Source organism: Trichosurus vulpecula, chromosome 3 (genome assembly GCF_011100635.1).
Source record: "Trichosurus vulpecula isolate mTriVul1 chromosome 3, mTriVul1.pri, whole genome shotgun sequence".
NCBI lineage: Eukaryota > Metazoa > Chordata > Mammalia > Diprotodontia > Phalangeridae > Trichosurus > Trichosurus vulpecula.
Window position 1 is genome coordinate 22,911,392 of NC_050575.1, and position 15,941 is coordinate 22,927,332.

The 15,941-nt window shown below is 36.5% G+C and overlaps 1 protein-coding gene across 3 annotated transcripts in view; it reads left to right on the top strand.

Annotated features, from left to right (window-relative positions):
• KIF3A (kinesin family member 3A) overlaps positions 1 to 14,783 on the top strand; it is a 66,967-nt gene extending 52,184 nt beyond the window's left edge. For all 3 annotated transcript variants that reach the window (XM_036750276.1, XM_036750277.1, XM_036750278.1), the window contains 6 exons: positions 150 to 260; positions 1,210 to 1,335; positions 8,950 to 9,003; positions 9,110 to 9,178; positions 9,798 to 9,922; positions 10,993 to 14,783. In XM_036750276.1, the coding sequence (XP_036606171.1) occupies positions 150 to 260; positions 1,210 to 1,335; positions 8,950 to 9,003; positions 9,110 to 9,178; positions 9,798 to 9,922; positions 10,993 to 11,041 (534 nt within the window). In that variant the 3' untranslated portion in view covers positions 11,042 to 14,783. The remainder of the gene's footprint in view (positions 1 to 149; positions 261 to 1,209; positions 1,336 to 8,949; positions 9,004 to 9,109; positions 9,179 to 9,797; positions 9,923 to 10,992) is intronic.
• Positions 14,784 to 15,941: the final 1,158 nt, after the last annotated feature.

Below are 15,941 nucleotides of genomic sequence, written 5' to 3' on the forward strand. Positions count from 1 at the left end.
GTGAAGAGCTAAGAAGGGTATGTTAAATTTTAAAGCATGTAATATGTATGGATCTCATTCAGAAATGATCATTGTTAAGTAGTTTATAATTTTTGTCATTCCTTATTGACAAAGAATATTTTCTGAACTTGGAACAATTTTTGCCTTAGCAAGAACGCCTGGATATTGAAGAGAAATATACTAGTTTACAGGAAGAAGCTCAGGGAAAGACCAAGAAGCTGAAGAAAGTTTGGACGATGCTAATGGCTGCAAAGTCAGAGGTCAGTATCTAAAAGTAACATTTTAAAAGATTGTTACTGTTTTTTGTAGTTTTGTTTTTTATATTGTCTAAATTTCCTTCTATGACAAAAGTTGTTGCTGCATCCCTTGACTTCATCCTGCCATTAACCAATCAGGGATGCAAAAACAAGTTAGCTGAAGTTACTTCACTCAGTGAGTGAGATGCTTTCCATCAGAAGTCTGTGGACGTGTGTATCTATCATAATTCAGTAAGTGGTGATGGTAACATTTTACCATCCAAGGCTACTTGAGGCCAAGAGGAGAGTGCTTGTTGGTCATGTAGAGGATGCTTATTGTTAGTTTCAAAGGAGAGAATGTGTCTTTATTAGCACAGTCATTCCCACAAGACTTCTTCCAAGTCTTCTTTTCCAGTCATAAAGCAATTAGAAGCATCCTAATACAGATGAATTCTGCTGAGACAACAAATGGCAAAGTGGTCAATTTTAACAAACCACTCTCAACTCTTAAAAATCTTCTTTTAACATCCCTGGATCATTCCTCCTTTCACCTCTCAGAGAGCCATCTCTTTTTGTTAGAAGGAATTTTTTTAATCGGCACAACCAATCAGTGCATCAAATAGAAATAATGTTAATATAATGTAACTTTTTCTTTTTTATAACCTCTTTATTTCTTTGGTGCTTATTTATATAAAGGAATCAAAAAGTGTTCCTTTAGTTTTAAAGGAACAAAATTATTTTCTCTGCTCTTTTTATTGTTGAAATTAATTTTTTTTAAAAAAATTACACATTTTAATGTAATTGTTACCTTCTGTGTTAGCTTAAAAATGTTTATTCTAATTTCCTTGATTTGTTTTTATGAAGAAAAAGCTTTTATAGAAGTGGTAAGACTATAGAAGAACAGTTAGAATTGTTCTTTGCCATGAAAAAGGACTGATTTTACAGTTTGTTTACAATATTTTCATGATTGTAGATGGCAGATCTTCAACAGGAGCATCAGAGGGAAATTGAAGGTCTTCTGGAAAATATTAGACAGCTTAGCAGGGAACTTCGACTTCAGATGCTTATTATTGACAACTTTATTCCTCAGGATTATCAGGTAAATAGTGAGGGCATCTAATTTTTTATTTTAGTTCATTTAAAACATTTATTAAGCACCTCCTTTGTGAAGAGCACTGTGTTAGGCATTGGAGAAAGATAAAGAAAATTTAAGACAAACATTACTCTGCTCTCTTCAGCCCTATAACCTATTAGATATACAAATACTTTTTATATAAAATACAGTAATATTATAGTTGGTGACCTCCATAGAATACTTCTCTGTTGCAAGTTTTTTTTTTTTAATAGCTGTCACTCCCACCATCCTTTATCAGATAATTAGCACCACTATCAGCTTCCTCAACAAGTCAGCCCTTTAATGACCCTCTTACCGGGCATTTCAGTTGTTTTTAAGTAGTGCTTTTTGTGTATTATTTGACTCTTGTTCCCATGGGAAATAGCTATTTCATTAATATAATACTTCGAAGTAGGGAAATCCCTGAATGTGATGAATTTGGTACGGATTTGCTGAACGCCAGTGTGACTAAATCCTATGATTATAAAATGCCCCTGACTTTATTACATTCCTTGGGACATTGGCAGTCAATAACTGATTTTAACTGTAGTACTAGCCAAAAAAAACCTCCAGAAATCATTATCTGTGATTTCTCAATGACAAAAGATTTTCAATTAAGATTCACTAAATCAGTTCTCTGTGAACTACATTCCAGATTGATTCAGTATCTGATCACATCTTCCAGCATTAGATTTTTTTACACAGGAAGAGCTTTTCATAGTATGGCTAGGTTTATTCAAGTCTTTTCCCAGAGGGCAAAATATGAGATCAAAGAATAAAAATAAAAGTTTAATATTTTTCATTGTTTTTAATTATGAAAATTTTTTGAAAAAGATGAAGCTGAAATCTTCCATTAGACTCAAACTTCAGCATAATCTTCTTTGTGATACTGATCTTTTGGGGGAAAATGGCTTTGTTCGACCTCCATAGCCACCCCTTCAGCTCATAGCACCTTCTGAGTGTATAGGGGGTGCTTGCCCTTCTACTTTTGTGAGCCTGGTGCTTCCTTCATATTACTGCAATAAGTTTTGCATATTTGGGAAACATTCACCCTATTGGTGGCAGAGTTGTTGGAATGGAATGGAGGGTGTTCAGTCTTGATAGAAGTGGTATGTAAAACATTACTCTTTGGTTTGGGGACTAAAAAGAGCATACAAGGAAGAATTGTTAGAATATTTATTAAGTATAGAAATCAGTCATCATTTATTAAGTCCTTAAGACAGATACTCCAGTAGGCCCTGAGGATACAAAGACAAAAGTGAAACAGTCTGTGCCCTCAAAGAGTTTGCTGTCTTTCTGGAGAGATGTTTAGTTAAGTAAATATTTACAAAATAGATTCAAAATCAACAAGGTAATTTTCCTGGGAGAGGCACTATCATCTTTGGCGATGAGAAAAGACCACATGTAACAGGTGGTACTTGAGCTTTAACAGACATCAGTGTACTCTTTAAGGGAGCAGAGGTGAATAGGGAATACATTCTGGGCATGGGCTCTGTAAAGAGGTTATTTGTGAGAAACAGCAAGAAACATGCCAACTGACTAGAACATAGACTGTAGGAAGGGGAATAATAAAGTTAGTTGAAGCCAGGCTTTGAAGAGTTTTAACCGTGAGACAGAGAAGGTTGTTTTTGATGCTAGATGACATAGGGAGCAGTCTTTGTTTACTGAGTAGAAGAATGATGAGACCTTTGCTTTAGGAATATTTGGCAGTGACATGGATGATGGAATGGACAAGAGGGAGAAACTTAGGGGCAAGACAGGAGATGATAAAGTCCTAAACCACACTGGTGGGCTTGTAAGTAGAGAAGAGGGAATGGATGCAGGAGATGTTGTGAGAGTAGAAATGACATGTCATCGAATTAGCTATCAAGTGGAGGGAGAGTGAGAGGACAGGAATGATGCCAAGGTTGTTGTCTTACTGCAGATTCAGAGTTCAGGAGATCTCAAAGCCCAGGCTTTACAAGGAAACGTGGAGCCTGCAATGAGACAGTAAACCAAGCCAGATTTATTGAGAATAGATACCAAGCCAGATTTATTGAGAATAGATGCTGTTAAAACAAAAGGCTTTCAAGGAGAATGATGGAAAAAGTTCCACCAGACCCACATGCTGGGGCCATAGAAAAAATGGGCTACCTGCTCCCTCCCCAGTAAAGTCTAGTGGGTTTTTACTGGGTTTTAATCTTGAGTCTAGCAAGACCAGGCATTAGGAAAAAGGAGCAAGGAGCCTGGACCTGGGGCCTGGTACTGATTCATGTTAGTTGGAGGAAGAAGGATTTCTGGGGAATTGGAGGCTAGTTGATATTCATACTAACTTCTGGGAAAAGGAATTAGTCCAGAGGTGGGGAATCTGCAGCCTTGAGGCCACACGTGGCCCTCTGGGTCCTTAAGTGCAACCCTTTGACTGAATCCAGACTTAACAGAACAAATCCCCTTAATAAAAGGATTTGTTCTCTAAGACTTGGACTCAGCCAAAAGGCCACACCCAAAGATCTAGAAGGCCACATGTGGCTTTTAGGCCACAGGTTCCCCACCCCTGAGCTAGTCTTATATTCCAATGGGGTGATTCATCTTCCCTGTTGAGTTTTTGAGCTTCCCAGGGGACTTTTTCATTTAGTGTAGGTATAGGAGGCTATTGTATGCCTTAAGAGTTGTGAATCTGGATGACTAGAAAGATGGTGGTACAGTAGATAGATATAAGGAAGTTAGGAATTGGTATGGGTTTTGGGGAAAGATGATCTGTTCTCTCTTGGAAATGCAGAGTTTGATTTGCTTATGGGATATCCAGTGGAAAATGCCTGATGTGATATGGACTGGACATATAAATATATAGATCTGGAAAATCATCTGCATAGAAGTGATAATTAATCCCCTGGCCACTGATGAGCAGTGTGAGAGAGGGAGAGAGAGTAGAGAGAGGTGTAGGTAGAGGGGTGGCGAGAAGAGGGCTCCAGACAGAATTTTGGAGTATGCCCATGGTTAGGGAGCAGGCAGTGGATGATTATCCAGTGACGTTTATGGCTGTCAGTTGTAAGTTTTTTGTTGCTGTTGTTTTTTAACTAAGACAGTCATAGTTCATTCAGCAAAGATTTATTAAATCCTCTCTCTATACAAAACAGTGTTAAGGCAGAGAAAAAAATTAAACAATATATCACCCATAGGGAGATAAGACAAAATGGTATCCATAGTAGGCTATATTAAGTATATTAGAGTTATGCAACAAATGGCTACGTGCAATCCAAGGAGGGTCTTTATAGCCTGGGTAGATCAGGGAAAGTTTAGTGGAAAAGGTAATATTTGAGTTAGATTTTAAGGAATAAATAATAATTCAGCCAGAGATAATGTGGAAGGAAACAGCTTAAGGAAAGGGAGAGAGGTGGGAGTGTGTGTGTTTGGGGGACAGAGAATAGTCTGACTAGAGCATTAATTGTGTTGAAGAATATCAAAGACAGTGGTAAAGCACCAGATGGTGCAGGGCCTTAAATTCCAGGCAGAGGACTTTGAATTTTACTCAGATGGCAGTAGGGAATCATGGAAGATTTTTAAGTACAGGAGTGACAGATGAAAAAGGTTATCCTGTGGCAGAATCTACTTTGATGAAAATGACATCATGTATTTCTTGGAGAAGTTAGATTTTAGCCATGCCATTCACTGGGACCTTATTCCCAATTGCTGCTAGCTAGAACTATTATGGATCAATAAAGCACCTGAATTTTTTTTTACAAGAGATTATCCTGTTCATCTATGTGAAGGTCAGATTAAAGTGAAGTTGTTAGGCATACTTGTTAAGGAGACTATTATAGTCCCAGAAAATGGCAGTGAGGGTCAGTATTAGAGTGGTTGCAATAGGATTAGAGAGAGGGAAGAATGTGAGAGGTTGCTGAGGCAGAATCTGTAAAGACTTGGTACTTGATGGGAAGTGGGGAAAGGAAGAATCAAATATGGTGCCTGGGTTTCAAAGATGGGAGAATTGTGATATCTTATGCAGAAAGAGGGTCAAAAGTTGGAGTAGGCTTAGGGACAAAGATAATAAATTCAGTTTTAGACTGAGTTTGAAGTGCTTGTGGTAAATCTGGGTAAAGATGTGTTATGAGCATTTGGAAATGTGGATGGAAATCCCAAAAGGAGAGACTAGTTTGGAAAATTATACATTTGGTGAATCCTCTGCATTATAATAGTAATTAGTTGAAGATATGGGAATGAAGGAGATTACCAAGAGAGAGTGCTGAAGGAGAAGAGAAGAATGACAAGGATAGACTTAGGGGTGCTTAACCTGAGATCTATGGGGGCCCAGGAACGTAAATGGGAAAACATATTTTTATTTCAATGTGGTTTGTTTCCTTTGTAATTCTATATGTTTTATGCATTTAAAAAACATGAGTCATCGGTTTCACCAGGCTATCAAAGAGGTCTATGAAACAAAAAAAGGTTGGGAACCCCCCATGTTAAAGAGTTGTAAAAAACTAGAGAAGGAGAAATACGGAAGGAAAGAAGCATTTATGTGCCTACTGTGTGGCAGGTACTGTGCTAAATGCTTTACAAATATTATTTCATTATCTCATTTAATCTTCACAACTCTGGAAGATAGGTACTATTATAGGTGAGGAAACTAAGGGAGACAACAGTTAAGTAACTTGTCCAGAGTCACACAGCTAGTAAGTGTCTGAGGCTATATTTGAACCTAGGTCTTCCTGTCTCCAGGCCCAGTACTCTTATCTGTTTTGCCAGTTGACTGCCTCTAAGATGAAAACCAGGGGAGTATCCAGTAGGGAGGGGTTGTTAACAGTGACAAATGCTACAGGATGGTCAAAAAAGAATGAGACCTGAAAACAGGCCAATTAAATTTAGTGGTTAGGACAAGAGTTCTTAACCTGAAAATTTCAATATAATTCATTTCCTTTGTAATCCTACGTATTTTAAGCATTTAAAAACATTATTCTGAGAAAGGGTTCATATGTTTCGTCACACTGCCAAAGGAACCCACGACACAAAAAAAGTTAAGAATCTCTGGCTCAGGATGTCATAAGTAAACTTTGAGACAACAGTTTCAGTAGAGTTGTAATGGTAACAAAAGCCAGAAAACCAGAAGGTGCATTTAAGGAAGAAGGAGAAGGGAATTGAAATGATTGTGATATGAAGATAAAGGGCATCAATAAGATGTATTTTAAAAATTGAAACAATCAGAATCCTAACTAAAGTTAACCACTCTTCCTGGCCTATAAACATTAACCCATAACACAAATGAAAGAATTTCTATCCTTACAAAAGGACCTTTCCTTAATATATCATGTAGTATTAACCTAAAATCGGGAGCCAGTATTACATGTAATGGGGATAAATTAAAGCCTTTCCAGTAAGATCAAGGGTAAGCAAGAACGTCCATTATCACCACTGCTTTTTAATAAAGTACTAGAAATGCTTGTTGCAGCAGTAAGACAAGAAAAAGAAATCAAAGAGAGAAATCTAGGCAAAGAGAAAACAAAATTATTGCTTTTTGCAGATGATATCATGGTTTATGTAAAGAACCTTAAAGAGTCAGCTAAAGATCAATTGAAACAACTTCATCAAAGTTGCGAGATATAAAATAAATTTCTCTGTATTACTAACAAAACACAGCAGGAAGAGAGAGAGAAGTTCATTTAAAATAACTAAGGCTTATAATTACTTGGAAGTCTACCTACCAAAACACATTCAGGAACTATGTGGGTACAACCACAAAAGAATCTGTAAGGAAATTCCAATTCTAAATAATTGGAGAAATACTCATTGTTCATGGGTACCCTGAGCCAATATATTAAATATGACAATACTATCTAATTTATTCATTGAGTGCCATTCCAATCAAACTACCAAAGGATTACTTTTTAGAGCTAGAAGAAGAACAACAAAATTCATATGATGGAGCAAAAGGTCAAGCATCTCAATGGAAATAATGAAAAAAAAAAGTGGGCAGGAAGGGGACCTAGCAGGGCCAGTCCTCAAACTGTCCTACAAAGCTGTAATTATCAAATGATTTGCCACCGGGACAGATTAGATACACAACAAAGGATCCTAGTTTTGGGTAGAGCCAAAGACCTGATCTATTCAGGTAAGGACTTACTTGCTATCATTGACAATATTGACATTGACAAACCCTCCTTCTGGAAACACTCTCACCTTGGTTTCAAACCTCACATCCTGTATCTCATTTCTGAGCTGTTCTTCTCTTGCCTTTTCACGAGTTCTTCCTGACCTCTGAGGTGGATGTTCATTCCGAACATTCTGTCTTTGCCACCTCTAGATGCAGGCTCCCTTGACAATATGATTCCTAACTGTGACTCAAGGATCCCCTTTATGTAAATAGCTCCCAAATCCATTTCTTCAGCTCTGCCGTTCAGATACCCACATTAAGCTGTTGTTTGTCCTTTGTTCTTGAAGAGGATCGTGATATCAGGAAAGTGATGTCATCAATTGTAAGTGAACTAGATTTAATTCGTGGATACCCACCAGTACTTGACTTTCAACATATCTTTTGCAAAAGTGCACCTTGCTTTACGTCTCCTAACTTGGTTGTATGTATTAGTAACACCACTATTCTCAACGTCATGTGTTCAAGATAACTTTGGTTCTATGTTAGCAAGTCCTTTCCATTCTGTCTTTGCAGTATATTATCTGATATATCCCCTTCTTTCTCTTCCCACTGTTTCCATTACATGTAACCCCTCATTACAGCCCATCTGCACAATTGCTGTACTTCCAGCAACGTCCTGCCTCCAAACTATTGTTGGCGCCACTGGCAGATGTATCTTCTACATATAGAAATCAGAGATATGGTCTTGTCATTAAATTGCTCAGACCCTTCAGTGGCTCTTCATTGCCTAAAAATACCTTTTCCTGGTATTCAAGGCCCTCTGTAATCAGATGCCTCCCTACTTTGGAGCTTTATTTCACACTTTTCCCTTCTACCTGTTCTTCACCCCAGCCAAACTGGAATATATAGTTCCCCACCTGACCTGATGTACTGTCTCCTCCTTTTTGCTCACACTTTGCTCTACCATTCTTTCATTTGTAACTAATCCTTGCTTAGTTTCTGAGTTCCAAGCTATCCTTTAAAGTCTAGCTTAAATGCTGCCTTTCTAGAAGCTTTCCATAAAGCTCCATTGTCTGTAATGACTTTTATTCCCTGTCACATAGCTTTTTGATACACTCACTATTTCTTTTGTTGTGTTCTAATTATTTGGGCAGGTGTCTGTACTAGACTCTCAGGTCTAAAAGAGCAGGGAACCTGTTTTAGCTAAACGTTGTATCTTTCCTAGTTCCTCACATATGGTACTGAATTAAATCTAGTTCACTTACAAGTGATGACATCACTTGCCTGATATCATGATCCTCTTCAAGAACAAAGGACAAACAACAGCTTAATGTTTGTTGAAGTGCCAATCCCTTGGCATATTTATAATCTTTCATCTTTTTTAAGTTCAATTTTTGAAGAAAGCATTGAAAGTAAAGTATTTTGAGGGCTGTTTCTTGAAAACAGTCATGAAACCAACCCATTTCCCCCATAAACTTAAAAAAATATGTTGTTTAATATTATAAATAGAATATCTTTACATCTTTTCAAAGGAAATGATTGAAAATTATGTTCACTGGAATGAAGACATTGGAGAATGGCAGTTGGTAAGTATACCTGTACAAGCATTAATCTTAAAATGCTTTAGAGTAATCTGTTATTTTTGTCTTAGGCCCCCATGTTTGCTAATTAATACTTTTCTTTTTATTCGAGAAATGTGTTGCCTACACAGGAAATAATATGAGGAAGCAGACTCCAGTACCTGATAAAAAGGAGAAAGATGTAAGAGGGTTTTGTTACTTTTTCTGCTACTTCTGTTACTTTAAGATTGTGGTTTACTACATTATTCAGACAGCCATTTGGCCATACTGCCTTTCCCCTAGGGATGGTGGCCTTTGGATAAAAGTATTGTTTGGAGGGATATTCTAGTAGTTGTGGCAGGGGAAGTACTCAGGGGTGATATTACCTTAGTCAGGGACACAGGGGCACTCAGTGTGACTCAGTGACTTGACTTTATTCCTCTTATCTCTACCTGTAGATGGAGGATCATGGATTTGTTTTGGAATCTACAATATGTCTATAATGATTTTTTTTTTCATTTCTGCTTTGGTCTTAGGCCAACAGGGAAATGTAGCAGGGATAGAGGGAAGGATTTGTTATATCTATTTCTAGAGAAATGTGTAGCACATCAGGGCTTTTTTTATTTTTTACCCTCCCAGCACTTGGTGATCACTCTTTATTCACTAGGCTTTGGATAAGAATGTCAAATTGCTTGTGTAGAAGACATCTATTTAAATTGCAGTTTTAGTGACTTTGTATTACAGAGTTCAGTATTTTAATCAAAAGAGTTCATTTATTGGAACGGCATTAAAAATGTTCCATGTTTGTTTCTTTTACTTAGCCCTTTGAAGTGGACCTTTCTCATGTGTATTTAGCTTATACTGAGGAAAGCCTGAGACAGTCTTTGATGAAATTAGAGAGGCCACGCACTTCAAAGGGAAAATCAAGGCCCAAAACTGGAAGAAGGTAAGAATATTATTAAATCTTATAAATCCTGGGCTTGAGCTATTCTAGTCAATAAGACACACATTTTATTTTTATTTGGATCTCATTTGAAAATTAGTTTCTTTAAAACACATTGCATTGATTTTTTTTATCCATAGCTGTCCTTTCAAAAGTATATCTGATCAAAAGTCAAAGGGCAGAATTTAAAGGGAGATCTCTTGTGTCTTCGAATTTTTCTAGTCCTCTTGGGTTATCTAAGACTTGTTTAGTCTCACTTTGTTCTTTGCAAACAGCACAGAAACCTTCTGCTCTGTCTTAGTCTCAAAATCTTTTGAGTCATGAGAACTAACTAGTCACTAATCTCTTCTGGTGAGATGCCTCTTTTTCTAGATACGTTATTCAGGAGAGGTATTTCCCAAGAGACCACCATAAAAGCTTCTGTCTAATAGACTTTTTCCCATTTTCTCTCAGCTTAGGGAAATGTCCTTGTCCATGTCTATATATTTTCTCCTTTTGAGTTTTCAGCTGCATTGGTGTCAGATTGAGGTTGTATTAACACCCACATCATCCATCAGCCAACTGGTATAAAGACAGCTCACCAAGGAAAGGTTAGGGCCCCATGAGTTAAGCTTTCTCCACGTCCAGAATGGCCTGTACTTTGTTTTTTAACCCCCTGTGGTGACACAGGAGGGCAAGGAGTGATAACCTTGATTCTTCAATATTTTGAAGGATAAATATGATTATATTGTATCTTCTTAACACTTTCATTTCTTGAGAATCGAACTTAATAAAAAGCTAATTACATGTTCATACTGAAGAAGTGCTAACGTTTGTGTATCTTAGACTTAACCTTACTGGATGCCTCTAAGGAATAGAGAAGTAGTCTATGTTTTATTCTATGACCTTCCCTTCTCCTCCCTTCCCCACTCTACCCCCCCGCCCCCGCTGAGAACTCAGCTTGGTAGAACTAATAATTTTAAAGATTATCTGTAACAAAGTATGGAATATATATCACACTGTGGAAATGCTTGCATTTTGGCCTTTTGAGAAAAACATTCATTTTCTTCTTTTTGTTTTTCCCTCCAAAACAGAAAGCGTTCTGCGAAGCCTGAGACTCTAATTGATTCTTTGCTTCAGTAAACTTTGACAAATCTGAAACCACAATAAAATTAGCATACGTTCCAATGGTTGGCCTAGCTCTTTAGTTTGCCTGAAAATATTGAGGATTTTTCTGTAATTTGATACAGCCAGGGCTACAAAATAATGCCTTACTCTGGAATAAGAATTAGAAATGATCTTGTGTCCACATACTGTTATGCTGTATATGTTATATTAACATAACGTGTTCAAACAGTGTAACTAGTAGTTGTTAAATTGTCGTAATGTGCACTACTACTATTTGTTTTGTGCAGGAAAATTTGAAAGACCATATTGCACAGAGTGACAGTGTTAGATGTGTATTTAAAGTCATGGGCTATTTACCCAATACCTTCATAGAGAGAAACTGAATTTTAAGACATGAAAAAGCTAAATGTCATGTCATGCCTCGCGCATAGCATAGAGACTGGCAGCTTCAGGTATCCTGTGTTGTACTGTTGTGTTTGAATGTGGTAGCTTTCATCTATGATATGGCTCTTTCTGAACACTAGATCACCTTCTTTCACTATTTAAATACTTGCTCATTGCAATGGTAGTATTTGCTGTAGTTAATGTATGAAATGAAGCAGCTCATCTAAAGAAAACAAAACACATCTTTATCATGTCAACAATTAATGTACACTGACAAATGTACTCCTTCCTCCTTTCTAACCTTCCTGTACCTCCATTGTCTTACTGCTCATTTAAATTCAAATGAAACATACATTTTTGCTTGGGCTAATAAAGGCAGCAAAGCCTGTGGATTTAGATTTTCAGTGAATTGTCACTAATTTAAGGGTGCCACGTTTTTCACAACGAGTAATTAGAGTTAGAGAAATTATAGGAGATCAAGTAAGTTACTAATTTAAATGGCATTGTATTGCCAATGCTGAGATCCCATTTGATGTATGGGTAGGTGAATTGATATTTTGACTGCATCTGAGTCTTTATTTGATTTTAATTACTCTTTACATTTTGCTTGAAAGAAGAATTATCATTTTTCATAAAACCCTACATGCTTAATGAACAAGCAAACTTAACAGAAATGAACCATTGACAGAAGATGTCTATCAAGAGCTTTGCAGATCCAGTTGGTGTTGGAGTGTAAGTGTAAGAAACTAAACAAAAACACTCACCTGGAAGATGTTTAGAGAAGAATAACTTCCTTTTCAAGCTGGAGACTTTAATTTCCCTTCTTCAGATTTCCTGTGCTTTGGAAGTGTGGAGCATACATCTTTACCTCTTTTCACATGGTCATTTGAGTGAGGCCATCTCCCTATTTAGAAATGGTTGTTTGTTAGTTATGATTAAAAAATATACAAAGAATCTTATTAGAAACTCATTCTTCTTGTGGTTAGTCAGCTACTTACAAAACTGATAGTTACTTTTTTTGAGTATTGCATTTCTACCAACCACTAGCATTTTAATTTTTTGTGTGAATTTTTAGACTTAAAAAGTAGTGTTAGCTAATTCTAAACTACCACGGTTTCAGAGTCTTAAATCTTCAAAAACGAGTATTTATTAACTTAACATGATTTCAGTAAGTATTTTAGATGTTTATTTATGATTTTTTTAACTAACTAAAGGGGTGAAAAATTGGTGTTACCTCCAAGAAGGAAGAGCACTGAGGTCCTTGAGTGTGATGAGTATAATCGATATTCTCTTTGTAGGATGTGAGAGGTTTTAAAATCTGTAACACTTTCTCATGTGGGATATATGGTTAAAATACTGTGAAGACTTTAGTGAATTTGTGTCCTGAAAACAGTGTCAGTAAGATTCCTTAAAAGTTGACATGTTTGTCAGAGACCTATCAGGCACTGGAGGCCAAGTGGCACTGAGGAGAGAGCAGTAGATCTGGAGTCAGGGTGTGGGTTCAAAGCTAGGCCTGGGACTAATCGACCTTTGTGACCTTGAACAAGCCGGTTAACCTCTCTGAGCCTCAGTTTTCTCATCCATAAAATGAGGGTGTTGAATGAGGGTACCTCTGGTCCCTTCCACCTCTAAATCTAAACTCCTATGAACTCTGGGAGTAATTTCTGCAGAGAAATCTTTCTTGTCCAATGGAAGCATAATTTATATTTTTTCCTTTTAAGAATACACTCTGAAAGTCTTTAACTCAACGAAAAAATAGTTTGCTGTAATAAGGGAAGTGTCTTTGATTATAATAGTATAACATATAATAGTTTACATTTACAAAGTGCTTTAAAGTTCCCAAAGCACTTTATGTGTATTTTCATTTGGTACTCAATAACCTTTTGAGATAGAAAGTATGTGTTACTATCCCTATTTTACTGATGAGAAATTTGAGATTCAGGAGTTAGGCAGTATTTTGCCTGACGTCACACAGAGCCGGAATTTGAATCCAAGGCTTCCTGACTCACAATATAGCATTCTTTTCACTGCATTAGAACATAGAATTATTTCTTGGGTCTTTTTTCCCTCAGAAGTACAACTCAAATCCATAAAAACAAAACTGTTATATTTTTAATGATTAAGAAAAATTAGTGTTTATGCTAGACCTTTTGTGCTAGATGAGCATTATATTTTTAGCTTCGTGAGACACTGACATTAGATTTATTGACCAGGCAGATTTAAAGGAAGGGAGGGACTGAATTTTCGGCCATTTAATAGTTATGATAAAATTTACAGAAATATTATGCTAGCATGAAATAAACTCATAAGGCTCACTATGTTTAAAAATCCACAGACTGAGTTTGTAGGGACTTCAGTGATAATTCCATGAAAGTGCACAACACATAGACATTTTTAAAATGAGTGGATTTATCCACTGTGTAGATAAACTTGGTCTAAAATAAAAATAATTAGGTTCTCAAGTGATGAGTATTTCTTATGTTCTCCCTTTGATTTAAAAAGTAATAGGAATTATTTATTGAAAGTGGCATTGACAACATTGATAGGGGTGGAGATTATTAGTTTATAGTTTGTGATTTCATAACCTTTTTTAGGTTATTAAAATGTAGTGGCATTTTCCATACTATACACAATTCTCCAATGAATTAAATACTAGTTAACTAACTACTAAACCTCTTATGAATATGCACACAGGATGTTGTATATTTTTCTCATATCACAGTTGTTAGTTGGCATGTCTGTTAAAACCTTCTGGGTGGGTGGGGGGAGGGAAAGGTTTTTAAAAATTTCTCCAATAAAAACATTTTGATATTTGAAAATTGGGTTCAGCTAAAATTCTCTTAGCCTTGAATGTTTTGCTTTTTCTATGGTCCATTTTGCCTGTAACACTCATTTTAGTTTTAATATATGTTAGGCCTTATATTTTTCTTTTGCTTTATAATCTATTTTTAATAATTTGTCTTTCCCCTGAAATCATGTCGTAGAGAATCTCCCCCTCTTCCCTCCAAGGATGGGCTAAGGAAAGATCATTTTCCCATTAGAACTTACTGGTGTTTGGTCAAGTTTTAATGTATGTTAATACTTTAATGTTATTTAATTACTCCTGGTTCTAAAATGCTAGAAAAGACATTTCCCTTAGTGCCTTTGATGAATTTACACTGTAGTCTAAACATATAAACTTTTAGCAACATTGCTGTTTATGAGCCCTAAATAAACATTGTACAGTTAGCTTCATTTGGATTATTTCATTAATTTTGAACGTAATGTTTGTCTAATTTTTATGTAAAAATTTTATTTATGTTGTAAATACCAGTATTGTATGTGTACATGCGGCATGTTCATCCTGATGAATAAAAGTGTTAAGGTTAATGTAGGTCTGATCCTTCTCGATTCTTCTTATGCATATTGTTTTCCTAGCTTGGATACTTGTAGGTATCAGATATTCTTTATGCTTAGTGTGTCATTTTATTGGGGAAGGGAAAGGGCATTAATATAGTACCTACTCTGTGCTGGGTGATGTGCCAATAAGTACTTTACAAATATCTTATTTGAGCCCCACAACAACCCTGTAAGATTTTACAGTTGAAGAAACTGAGGCAAACAGAGGTTAAATGACTTGCTCAGCGTCACAGAGTTAGTAAGCTTCTCACGTTGCATTTTAGCTCAGGCCTTCCTGACTCCAGGCTCAGTGCTGTGCCACCTAGCTACTCCTGGACAAGTAGTGGTCTAGGAAAAGAGGCCTGCATCATTTTAAATCTGAAGTCCTTACTGGTTGTTGAACTTCAAAAAAATTTGTTCAGAAAATTCACTTTAAATACCCATTATATTCACAGCTCTTTCACACAACAGTACTTTGAGAGGATTTTTCTTCTAGATTGCTAGCTTTTCATTCATAGATTCTAATATCCCATAATATAGTTTATACCCAGAATTTTTTCATCTTTGAAGAAATCAGTGCACTCACAAGTGATTAGTAAAGTAGTTTTAGGGCCAAGATGAGCCTGAACATTTAATGGACATGGTGTCTTTTCATAGGTCAGACTTTTCAGATGGCCCTGCTTAAAGTATTTGTCAATTACACCAGCATTCCCTTTAAGTCTTTTATGTTCAAAACCTGGTTTTTGATTTCTCACTCCTAACATGTTTCACATCTAACTAGCTACTAAGCTTCATTGACTGATGTATTTCCCTTCCATTTTATTTCACCTTAGTATAATAGGCCTTCTAACGAACTTTTCCATCTCTGTATTCTTCTTCCCCACATGCCCCGCCTCCCATTCTATCCTTTATTCTGTAGTTCTAGAGTAGCATAGCTGTGGTCATCTCATGCTGAACAAAATCCTCGGACGGTTCCCTATTCATTAAACAAATTCCAAACTGCTTACCCTGGCACACTCCGTACTCTTCAGACTACACTCTTTTCCAAACACACCCCGCCTTGTTGCCTGTGGTTATGCCTTTCCTTATGCTTGGAACACTTTCCCTCCCTCTTTTCAGTTGAATTCCTCAATAGATAACCTCATCCATAAAA